Source organism: Conger conger, chromosome 10, assembly GCF_963514075.1.
Source record: "Conger conger chromosome 10, fConCon1.1, whole genome shotgun sequence".
Classification (NCBI taxonomy): domain Eukaryota; kingdom Metazoa; phylum Chordata; class Actinopteri; order Anguilliformes; family Congridae; genus Conger; species Conger conger.
The window spans coordinates 50,901,177-50,913,676 of record NC_083769.1 but is presented as its reverse complement, the minus strand read 5'-3'; the positions used below and the strand labels follow the sequence as shown (position 1 = coordinate 50,913,676).

The window sequence follows — 12,500 nt, the reverse complement described above, 5'->3', positions numbered from 1 at the left end:
AGACTGTCACTGGATTGTATTTGCTGTACGTTGGCGAGACTCTCACTGGATTGTGTTTGCTTACATTGGAGAGACTGACTGTCACTGGATTGTGTTTGCTGGACGTTGGTGAGACTGACTGTCACTGGATTGTATTTGCTGTACGCTGGTGAGACTGACTGTCACTGGATTGTGTTTGCTGTACGTTGGCGAGACTCACTGGATTGTGTTTGCTTACGTTGGTGAGACTGACTGTCACTGGATTGTGTTTGCTCGTGTTGGTGAGACTGTCACTGGATTGTGTTTGCTCTACGTTGGCGAGACTCTCACTGGATTGTGTTTGCTTACATTGATGAGACTGACTGTCACTGGATTGTGTTTGCTGTACGTTGGTGAGACTGTCACTGGATTGTGTTTGCTCTACGTTGGCGAGACTCTCACTGGATTGTGTTTGCTTACATTGGAGAGACTGACTGTCACTGGATTGTGTTTGCTGTACGTTGGTGAGACTCTCACTGGGTTGTGTTTGCTTACATTGGAGAGACTGACTGTCACTGGACTGTATTTGCTGTACATTGGTGAGACTCTCACTGGATTGTGTTTGCTTACATTGGAGAGACTGACTGTCACTGGATTGTGTTTGCTGTATGTTGGTGAGACTGTCACTGGACTGTATTTGCTGTACATTGATGAGACTCACTGGTTTGTGTTTGCTGTACATTGGTGAGACTGACTGTCACTGGACTGTATTTGCTGTACATTGGTGAGACTCTCACTGGATTGTGTTTGCTTACATTGGAGAGACTGACTGTCACTGGATTGTGTTTGCTTTACATTGGTGAGACTGTCACTGGATTGTATTTGCTGTACGTCGGTGAGACTGACTGTCACTGGATTGTGTTTGCTGTACGTTGGTGAGACTGACTGTCACTGGATTGTGTTTGCTGTATGTTGGTGAGACTCTCACTGGATTGTGTTTGCTTACGTAGGTGAGACTGACTGTCACTGGATTGTTTTTGCTGTATGTTGGTGAGACTGACTGTCACTGGATTGTGTTTGCTCATGTTGGTGAGACTGACTGTCACTGGACTGTATTTGCTGTACATTGGTGAGACTGTCACTGGATTGTGTTTGCTTTACGTTGGTGAGACTGACTGTCACTGGATTGTGTTTGCTGTATGCTGGTGAGACTGTCACTGGATTGTGTTTGCTTACGTCGGTGAGACTGACTGTCACTGGATTGTGTTTGCTGTACATTGGTGAGACTGTCACTGGATTGTGTTTGCTCATGTTGGTGAGACTGACTGTCACTGGATTGTGTTTGCTGTATGCTGGTGAGACTGTCACTGGATTGTGTTTGCTCATGTTGGTGAGACTGACTGTCACTGGATTGTGTTTGCTGTATGCTGGTGAGACTGTCACTGGATTGTGTTTGCTTACGTTGGTGCGACTGACTGTCACTGGATTGTGTTTGCTCATGTTGGTGAGACTGACTGTCACTGGACTGTATTTGCTGTACATTGATGAGACTCACTGGATTGTGTTTGCTTACGTTGGTGAGACTGACTGTCACTGGATTGTGTTTGCTGTACATTGGTGAGACTGACTGTCACTGGATTGTGTTTGCTCATGTTGGTGAGACTGACTTTCACTGGACTGTATTTGCTGTACATTGATGAGACTCACTGGATTGTGTTTGCTGTACATTGGTGAGACTGACTGGCTTTTGGCTTTCACTTTGATCCACACTGTAGGAATGCTGGGGTGTGGGTCTACCATCTTCTGCCTGAATATTCAGACTATACATGATTATAACACTATTATTATACACATTATTATAGCATTAATATTATATGCGTTATTATAGCATTATTATTGTACACATTATTATAAAATAAAGACGTTCCTTCCTGTCAGAACTGAAGGCGTGGTCGGGAGCTGTAGTGTAGTCAGAGTAACAGAGCAACGTGTCATCACAGCTTTCTGCTGCTGTGCTCTCCCGAGCTGTGCTCTCCCGAGCTGTGCTCTCTCGAGCTGTGCTCTCCCAAGCTGTGCTCTCCCTAGCTGTGCTCTCCCGAGCTGTGCTCTCCCGAGCTGTGCTCTCCCGAGCTGTGCTCTCTCAAGCTGTGCTCTCCCGAGCTGTGCTCTCTCGAGCTGTGCTCTCCCGAGCTGTGCTCTCCCGAGCTGTGCTCTCCCGAGCTGTGCTCTCTCGAGCTGTGCTCTCTCGAGCTGTGCTCTCCCGAGCTGTGCTCTCCCGAGCTGTGCTCTCCCGAGCTGTGCTCTCTCGAGCTGTGCTCTCTCGAGGCTGCTCCTTAGGGAGGAGTGAATAATCTCGCTGTTTAGGGCAGCTTTCACACCTGCAGGGTCTGGGGCCTACAGTCCACAGCACCACACTGCTCTTAAGAGGGGCAAGGTACAGACTGTATATATTAAGGACTGGTCAGAGGATGCTTGTCTGTCTCTTCAGGGGTGTCTGGACTGCACAGATTGGGATATGTTTAAGGACTCATGCTCTGATATTGATGAATTGACTGATGTTACCAGTCGTTGGGTGTCTTACTGTGAGGATATTGTTATTCCAACTAAGGATTTGAAAGTATACCCCAACAGTAAACCGTGGGTTTCTAAATCTCTCATGGGTCTTTTGCGTGAAAAGAAAAGAGCCTTTAAGGAGGGTAACTTGCAGGTATTGCACAAACTTCAAAAAGATATAAAATGGGGAATCAGGGCAGGCAAACTTAAGTATAAAGATAAATTAGAAATACAGCTCAGAATGAACAACTTGGGTTCAGCCTGGGATAGTATGAAGACATTCTGAACTCAAGAGGAGTCTCCTGGCATCCCCCCCGTTTATCCCTAGTCTCAATGAGCATAGTGTTGTTAGGTGCTTTAAACACTGCAGACCGAAAAAAAAGCCCTGGCTCAGATAACATCAGTGGCCGCACGCTAAAAGTGTGTGCATATCACATATTCAGTTTGTCACTCTTCCAGCAGAGGGTGCCATCTCTATGGAAGCAGTCTGTAATGGTGCCTGTTGCCAAGGTCAGTCGCCCCCAAACCCTTAATGATTTCAGGTCGGTTGCCCTCACATCCCTTGTTGCAAAATCCTTTGAGAAGCTGATTAAAGCTGAGCTCCTAGTTAAGGTGGAACCCCTCTTGGACCCTTTTCAGTTTGCCTATAGGGCCAAGAGGGGGGTGCAGGATGCTACCATCACTTTACTTAATCTTCTCTATAAACATCTGGAGAAGAGTAGAAATCATGCTAGGTTGCTCTTCGTTGATTTCTCCTCAGCATTTAATACCATCCAACCCCACCTGCTAACTGAGAAATTACTGAGCAACTTTAGCTTTGATCCAAGCCTGACTGGTTGGCTACTTGACTTCCTTACACAGAGAGTTCAGAGGGTGAGGGTGAATAATGTGCTGTCCAGTGCCCTAACATGGTGTGTCCTCTCCCCCCTGTTGTACATTCTGTATACCAATGACTCCCTTAGCCAACATGACAACAGGTACATTATAAAATTTGCAGATGACTCTGTAATTGTCAGTCTCTTGAATACTCATGAGAATGAGCTTGGCCCTGTCATTGATGACTTTGTGTCCTGGTGTGAAGATGCCTTTTTGCATCTTAACATCAGTAAAACTAAGGACATGTCTATAGACTTCAGATGCCTCCCCCCTGCTCCAGTGCATAGTGTAATCAAGGGGCAGGATGTTGATATGGTATCATGTTATAAGTATCTAGGCACCTTGATTGATGACCGGCTTAAGTTCGACTTGAACACCACTTCTGTGTGCAAGAGAGGACAACAAAGACTCTCTGCTCTTAGGAAACTTGCTAAGTTTCAGGTGGATAAAACATTGATGACACTGTTCTATAGAGCTTTTATTGAGTCTGTCCTGACGTTCTCCATTATCTGCTGGTATGGAAACGTCACTATCAAAGACAAGAATGCACTTTCTAAAATTGTGAATGTGGCCAATAAGATAGTGGGAGTGAAGTTCAATAGTCTTACTGAGTATTTCAACAAGCAGGTGTTTAACAAAGCCATGAATATCTATCAAGATACAAGTCATCCTCTGTATACAGAATACGTGTTGTTGCCATCTGGCTTACGATTTAACACTCCCATTGCTTTAAAACAGAGGTACAAAAATTCCTTTATCCCTCTTTCTATCCAAGCACTGAATGCACACAACAGAGGAAGATAGCCTTGTCCATTTAGTGACCCCCTAGCCCCATCCACTACCTCTTTTTATATCTACCTTATATTTATTGAAACTGTATCTTGATTTTAAATGACTCAGTTTTTAATGCACTGCCAATATTTATCACAACTGAACTATTTATTATGCTTCTTGTGCAGAATCTGTCTGTCTGTCTGTATTGTGTTATGCCTATTGTTGTGTGGTATGTGTGTGGTGCTGCTGCAAACAAATTGCCCGTTTGGGACAAAGAATAAACTGACCTGAACTGAACTGAACACACCTGCGCCAGGTGTGAATACTATGGGCTGTTCCAAAGTCAGATAGCAAGTCCTGCTATCTGACTCATAGGAGTCAGAAGGTGTTAGTCCCCAAATATATCCTCACAGTATGTATGAAGAAAATGTGCATTTAAACAAGCCCATGAGAGGTGCTGGAGAATGGACATGAAAAAGTGGATCGAGTTTGTTTTTGGGACTTAAAACCACCTAAAATAAAACCCTGGGAATGTGTACAGTATGGAAGCAGTGAGTTGAGAAGATGATGTCAGGAATAAACAGTCTGAGAAGCAGCAACACGAGGCGGGCTGAGGACGGGCCAGGCAGAGGAAGGTGTCAGACAGAGTGAGGAAGAGTGAGGAAGAGTACGGCGGTGTACGCCACATTAGCGCTGTTAGCGCTGTTAGCACGTCTCCTCGTGATGCCTATATTTGGAGCTGATCGTGAGTTCTTCCTGAATCTATCCACAGGTTCATACACTCACAGTATAGTCAGTCCCTCCCTCCTGACCACAGTGAGAGTTTTACTTTATATTTTTATTAAAGAGCAATGCCACCCAAACATTGGCACATTCCCTTCAGACCTGCAGCGTGAGTGTGAGTGTGAGTGTGTGTGTGCGTGAGTGTGCGTGAGTGTGCGTGTGAGTGCGTGTGAGTGCGTGTGTGTGTGTGTGCGTGTGTGCGTGTGTGTGTGAGTGTGAGTGTGAGTGTGTGTGGAGAGTGTGTGTGTGTGAGTGTGAGTGGAGAGTGTGTGTGTGTGAGTGGAGAGTGTGTGTGTGTGTGAGTGAGTGAGTGAGTGAGTGAGTGAGTGAGTGAGTGAGTGAGTGAGTGAGTGTGTGTGTGTGTGTGTGTGTGTGTGTGTGTGAGTGTGTGAGTGTGTGAGTGTGTGTGTGTGTGTGAGTGTGTGTGTGTGTGTGTGTGTGTGTTCAAACCTGCAGCGGAGCTGTAATTATTGTGCAGGAGTGCATTGTGGGTGAAGTACCGCTAACAGACACTGACAGAGCAGAGACCACACACATTCATTACAGTACCTGTTACTGTAACTCTAAGCTAAAGCCCTTGATGCTCCGCCCTTACTCTGTGGCTGTGAACTCCCAACTCTCAACTCCCAACTCCCAACTCCCAACTCTCAACTCCCAACTCCCAACTCCCTAACCCACTTTCTAACCGCTCCAGGGTCACAGAACCCAACAGGAGTGAATTTTTTCCCTGGAAGGTGTGATAAGGACAGAATTGTGCTTAAAACTCAGTAACCTCAGTGTTCAGGGTTCAGCCGTGTGTGCAGTGCGTTCTGTAGCGTGTGACACTCGGCCTTGCTGAACCTGTCTCTCTGAGCGTGGGATCATGGGTAATCCTCTGGGACTCTGCGGTGTTTAACCCACCGAGCCGCGCTCCCTCAGCGTCTTCATCGCCTCCTCTCTGGTCCACACGGGACAGGGCCGGTTGCTAGGTAACAGAGGCAGTGTGGGACAGGCAGGCACAGCCATCTCTGGCCTCTGGGTTTTTGGTGGAGCTGATGGAACCGTGGGGGGTGGGGGGGCACCCCTCTGCTCCAGCTCCTGGGTCAGTCGTGTAGGCCCATTCCCTCCTGTCAATCACTCTATGATAACGTCACAGGGTCATCCCTCCTGTCAATCACTCTATGATAACATCACAATGTCATAGTCTCAATAATGTCTGTTACATTATGTCACAGTAACATAATGTCCGTAACGTGATAACGTGACAGTAACATAATGTCCGTAACGTGATAATAATGTTACGGTGTAGTGATGGTGTTTTTTCCTCCTCTCAGATGACGGCTCATATTCTAAGACAGGCAAGGACTCAGGAGGGGCGGACCACAGCCTGTCGCCACGGAAACACAGCGTCCCAGGTACTGTGAGTGCAGGTACTGTGAGTGCAGGTTCTGTGAGTGTGCAGGTTCTGTGAGTGTGCAGGTTCTGTGAGTGCAGGTTCTGTGAGTGTGCAGGTTCTGTGAGTGCAGGTTCTGTGAGTGTGCAGGTACTGTGAGTGTGCAGGTTCTGTGAGTGCAGGTTCTGTGTGTGCAGGTTCTGTGAGTGTGAAGGTTCTGTGAGTGTGAAGGTTCTGTGAGTACAGGTTCTGTGAGTGCAGGTCAAGAATTTTTCCACTTCAGGGTCTGTTGAGCTGCACTTGTGTCAAGTATATACACATGCTACTCACACACATGCAGAGCCTCATACACACAGAGTCGCTCATACACGTATGCAAACTCACACAATCATGGATGCTCTTGTACTGACAGACACACACACACACTCACACACTCACACTCTCACACACACGCACACACACACACACAAACACTCGTACACACACACACACACAAACACTCGTACACACACACACACACGCGCACACACATACACATACAACCACTCATACACACACAAACACACACACACACACACACAAACACTTGTACACACACACACACACACTCACACACACACAGTTGGTCACAGGGTTTAGAGTCTGTCGCTCAGGGCTCATACCCACCCCCTGTGGCGTGTCATTTTTAGAGCTCTGTTGCCGAGGGAGACCGTCCTGTCTCTGGATCAGTTTTGGGCCGGATCCATATTGTGAAATATGACCTTCGGGGTCTCAGACAGGGAGCCTAGGCAGCTGCCCTGAACACGCCCCCCCTCCGCCCGTGTGTCCATGCCCTGAGGGTCACATCACATATATAAATAACCCCATATAAACATGAGCTGGAATGTTTTTGGGGAGAGAGGTCCAGAGAGGGGGGGCAGCAGTCCTCAGTCACCCCAGGTTAAATGTTTGGTTGTTATGGGGGGGGGGTGGTAAGGAGATTGAGGGCAGCTGATCGGAGGTTATGGGTGGGGGCCGTTAACCCTCTCAGTCCCAGTATGAAGCAGCTCCCCCCGGCCCCACGGGGCTGTTGAGGAAGCTGAATAAACTCAGTCAGGTTTTAATAGGGGCTCAGAACAATGGTATAGCAGCCATTTTGATTGGTTGTAAAGGTCACACAGGACTGAAATGGATTTTAAAGTGTATTCTGATGTGTGTGTCTGTGTCTGTGTCTGTGTCTGTGTCTGCGTCTGCGCGTGTGCGTCTGTGTGTGCGTGTGTGTGTCTGTGTCTGTGTGTGCGTGTGTGTGTGCGCTTGTGTGTCTGTGCGTGCGTGTGTGTCTGTGTCTGTGTGTGTCTGCGTGTGTGTATGCGTGTGTGTCTGTGTGTGTGTGCATGTGTGTGCGTGTGTGTGTGTGTGTCTGTGTGTGCGTGTGCGTGCATGTGCGTGTGTGTTTGTGTGTGTGTGCATGTGTGCGCGTGTGTGTGTGTGTGTGCGCGTGTGTGTGTGTGTGTGTCTGTGTGTGCGCGCGTGTGTGTGCGTGTGTGACAGAACTGCGGGGCGTCACGGCGGTGGAGCTGATGAAGAAGGAGGGGGGCACGCTGGGACTCACCATCTCGGGGGGGTCTGACAGAGACGGGACCCCACGTGTGTCCAACCTGCGCCAGGGAGGCGTGGCTGCCAGGTGAGGCTCACCCCAACACCTGGAGACACCACACTGAATAACCTGCTAATCACACACTGTGCTCTCCACATCACAGCTGATGGTGTGTGTGTGTTTGTGAGATTGTGTGTCTGTGTGTGTGTGTGTCTGTATTCTCCACCTCACTGTCGATGGTGTGTGTGTGTGTGTGTGTGTGTGTGTGTGTGTGTGTGTGTGTGTGTGTTTGTGTGTGTCTGTATTCTCCACCTCACTGTCGATGGTGTGTGTGTGTTCGTGTGTGTCAGGCTGTGGAGTGATAGCAGGCTTATGTCGGGCGGACGGAGAGAAAAAGCATCTAAATGAGCAGACGTTCGCTCCCTGTAGTAAATCCCTAACACTCGCAGGTCTGTGCTGCCAGAACGCGACTACAGCAGACTGCCAGCACCTTCCTGCTGAGCGCCACACATGACTTCTGCTGCAGGAAGAGCCAGGGAACAGACCGTCCCCAAAACACCCCTACCCCTAACCCAAAACACCCCTACCCCCAAAACACCTAACCCTACCCCTAACCCCAAACACACCTAACCCAAAACACACCTAACCCCAAAACACCTAACCCTACCCCTAAGCCCAAACACACCTAACCCTACCCCTAACCCCAAACACACCTAACCCTAACCCAAAACACACCTAACCCTACCCCTAACCCAAAACACCTAACCCTACCCCTAACCCCAAACACACCTAACCCTACCCCTAACCCAAAACACACCTAACCCTAACCCAAAACACCCCTACCCCTAACCCAAAACACACCTAACCCTAACCCAAAACACCCCTACCCCTAACCCAAAACACACCTAACCCTAACCCAAAACACCCCTACCCCTAACCCAAAACACCTAACCCTACCCCTAACCCAAAACACCTAACCCCAAAACACCTAACCCTACCCCTAACCCCAAACACACCTAACCCCAAAACACCTAACCCTACCCCTACCCCTAACCCCAAACACACCTAACCCTACCCCTAACCCCAAACACACCTAACCCCAAAACACCTAACCCTACCCCTAACCCCAAACACACCTAACCCAAAAACACCTAACCCTACCCCTAACCCCAAACACACCTAACCCGAACCCAAAACACACCTAACCCTAAACACGCAACAGAGATATTGTTGAGAATTAGAGGAGTGGGTTAGGGTTAGGGTTGATGATGTTGATGATGATGATGTAGATGATGATGATGATGATGATGATGATGATGATGTTGATGTTGATGATGATGATGATGATGATGATGATGAGGGAGGGGGGGGGGGGGCTCTGTTATGCTCCAAAGCGTGCTGCAGTTGTCCCACTCCCCTGAATATGGCTCTTATTCAGGAGCTGAGAGATTAGTGACTGGACTCTCCAGGCGAAGGCGATGAGAGGCTTCCTGTATATTGGGATGCATCAGAGCAGTCAAACCCAACGCCATCACCACACCTGAAACAGTCCTGATTCTTTGTACTGATGATGCCGTCACTTCCTGTCTCCCCGTTCCTGTCTCCTCACTTCCTGTTCCCGCCCCAGGAGCGACCAGCTGAGCGTGGGCGATTACATAAAGTCGGTGAACGGCATTCACCTCTCCAAGCTGCGGCACGAGGAGATCATCGGCCTGCTGAAGAACGTGGGCGAGCGCGTGGTGCTGCAGGTGGAGTACGACCTGCCCCCTGCTGGTAGGAGGTCTACACTACCACTCTGGGGGGATTCAGGTGTCGTTTGGTTTTGGGTGCAGCTCCAAGTATTTCAGATCTGGGGAGGATTTAGGCGCAGCTGCCCTGGATATTTGGGTAGTTTTGGCTGTCAGTGTGCTAACTTAAGCCTCACCCCAGCCTCACAAGAAAAAATCTGATTGGCTCCCTGAGCTAAAGACGAAAGTCCGAGCCAATCACAGTTGTGGTTGTAGGGGTGAGGCCCCTAAGGGCGTGTCTGTGTCCGTACCCCTCCGGCACGAGGCCCCACCAGCATCCCACAGCGCTCTGCTCTGTCCCCCCCCCAGCCGCAGACGGGTCCCAGGGGCTCGTCCCGAAGACCGTGGACATCCGGCTGCAGAAAGAGGGGCGGAGCTTTGGGTTCGTCCTGAGAGGTAGGCCTCTGTGACCTCTGACCTCTGACCTCTGACCTGAACATCTGTGCACGTAAATGAGATGAGCATGCGCGCATAAGTGTGGCTTGGTGCTTGGTGAGAAACCCTCACTGATTGGGTGGATGGATGACCCTCTGCCTGTAATTGGCTGTTGACTGGCTGCATCCAGGATGTGAGTTTAGAGCTGTTTCACAGTGTGGGTCATGTGACCTTTCAGGAGGCTCTCATGAAGACTGGCGAAGGGCACGCCCCCTAGTGGTGACGTATGTGAGGCCAGGTGGTCCAGCAGACAGGTAACGCAGGAGTGAGTGAGTGAGTGAGTGAGAGTGAGTGTGAGAGAGTGTGAGTGAGTGAGTGAGTGAGTGAGTGAGTGAGTGAGTGAGTGAGTGAGTGAGTGAGTGAGTGAGTGAGTGAGTGAGTGAGTGAGTAGAGTGAGAGTGTGTGTGTGTGTGTGTGTGTGTGTGTGTGAGAGAGTGTCTGATCTGAGTTGTCACACCCTGTATCTCTCTCTCTTGCTGTACTCCCCAGAGAGGGCACCCTGAGGGAGGGGGACCGGGTGCTGAGGGTGGATGGGGTTCCCCTGCACAGCGCCAGTCTGGCTGATGCTCTCACCGTGCTGGGGCAGTGCGGACAGGAGGCTCTGTTCCACATCCAGTATGACATCACTGTGCTGGGTGAGCACAACACACACACTCTCACACACACACACACACACACACTCACACTCACACACTCACACACACACACACACACACACACACTCACATACACACATACACACACACTCACACTCACACACACACACACACACACTCTCTCACACACACACACACACACACACTCACACACAAATACAACATAAACACATACATACACACACACACACTCACACACACACTCAAACACTCACATAAACACATACATACACATACTCACACAAATACAACACAACATGTCTCTGATTGTCAGACCCAGTGAGTGTGTCTGATTGTCAGACTCAGTGAGTGTGTGTCTGATTGTCAGACTCAGTGAGTGTGTGTCTGGTTGTCAGACTCAGTGAGTGTGTCTGATTGTCAGACTCAGTGAGTGTGTGTCTGATTGTCAGACTCAGTGAGTGTGTGTCTGGTTGTCAGACTCAGTGAGCAGTGCGTCGGGCCCCCTGATGGTGGAGATTCCACGGGCCCCCGGGTCGGCCCTGGGAGTCAGCCTGACCACAGCCACACACAGGGCCAAACAGGTGATCGTCATCGAGAAGATCAAACCCGCCAGTGTGGTGGACAGGTGAGACCGCGGCATCCCCCAATACAGCCCCTCCCTCCTGACCGTACTGTGGCACAGCTTATACTGGGCAGTCAGAGGCTGTTTAATGTTGTCAGACACTGTGTGTTCAGGAACGGCGCTCTGCGTGTGGGGGACCTCCTGCTCTCCATCGACGGGATGAGCACCGAGCACTGCTCCACCCAGGAGGCCGCCCAGCTGCTGGGGGGCTCCGGGGACCGCACCCAGCTGGAGGTCTTACCTGTGCACCAGGCCCGGCTCACCTGCCTGCCCCACGACACAGGTGAGCTCCACACCCACACCTGCCTGCCCCACCACACAGGTGAGCTCCACACCCACACCTGCCTGCCCCACCACACAGGTGAGCTCTGAAAGGCCCCACACCCACACCACACCAAAGTTATTTGATGTAACTTTGTGTGCTGAAAACAGGAAAAAACATAAATGTATCAATTGATTGTAACGCAATTATTCAGCCAGGATGAAGAACTAATTGGTAAAATTGGGTTCTTTTGTGGTAGAAACTTTAATTTCATCTGTAATTTGGCACAGCTGATTGTCCTAATGAGCAGTGAGAATGCTGGCTGCTGGATGTGTGTCGTTAGGGTTTGAGGGAAATTGGGCCGCCCTCATTACTAAAGCCACTGGGCCTCCTGGCCTCTGAGGAATCAGGGACTCAATTAGCTAATTGGCCAGCCAATCAGGAGAGGGTCTCTGATGGCAGTCAGCTGTGTTTAAAGGCGTCTCGCGGTGAGCAGAGAGGTTCCTGACGTCACTCTGGGTCTGGGTCGTGTGAAGCGTCACGGTGGTTTTAGAGGAGCGTAAATGTTTCGAAAGTATCTGCTTCCTGCTTTTTCAAAGCTTGCCAGTAAACGTAAGAGCAGCGTGCCTTAAGGATCTTCAGGTTCTTCCTCTCTGATTATGTGACAAGCTCCTGTCTCCCTATTTTTAAAAATTTTGTTTAGCATCCAAGTGTCACAATATGAACACACACTGAAGACCTAAATTCAATAAGCTAAACTATGCGTTTAACCAGGTTGTGGTATTTTGCTGTTAAACTGGCTATGGCTGGTAGTAATTATAAATTATGTAGGATACAGGATACAAAGCAAAATTGTCTTCAGTGATAAATCATGTTTTCCTGTGT

The 12,500-nt window shown here is 49.4% G+C and overlaps 1 protein-coding gene across 7 annotated transcripts in view; it reads left to right on the top strand.

The window, feature by feature from the left end:
• The window catches only part of LOC133139161 (glutamate receptor-interacting protein 2-like), a 48,112-nt gene that overhangs the window by 18,814 nt on the left and 16,798 nt on the right, over positions 1–12,500 (top strand). For all 7 annotated transcript variants that reach the window (XR_009709789.1, XR_009709788.1, XM_061258512.1 and 4 more), the window contains exons 2-9: positions 6,258–6,338; positions 7,847–7,979; positions 9,520–9,665; positions 9,989–10,075; positions 10,293–10,368; positions 10,604–10,749; positions 11,209–11,356; positions 11,467–11,636. Coding sequence is in view for 5 of the 7 variants with exons in the window: in XM_061258512.1 (XP_061114496.1) it covers positions 6,258–6,338; positions 7,847–7,979; positions 9,520–9,665; positions 9,989–10,075; positions 10,293–10,368; positions 10,604–10,749; positions 11,209–11,356; positions 11,467–11,636 (987 nt within the window). In the remaining 2 variants the exon portion in view is untranslated. The remainder of the gene's footprint in view (positions 1–6,257; positions 6,339–7,846; positions 7,980–9,519; positions 9,666–9,988; positions 10,076–10,292; positions 10,369–10,603; positions 10,750–11,208; positions 11,357–11,466; positions 11,637–12,500) is intronic.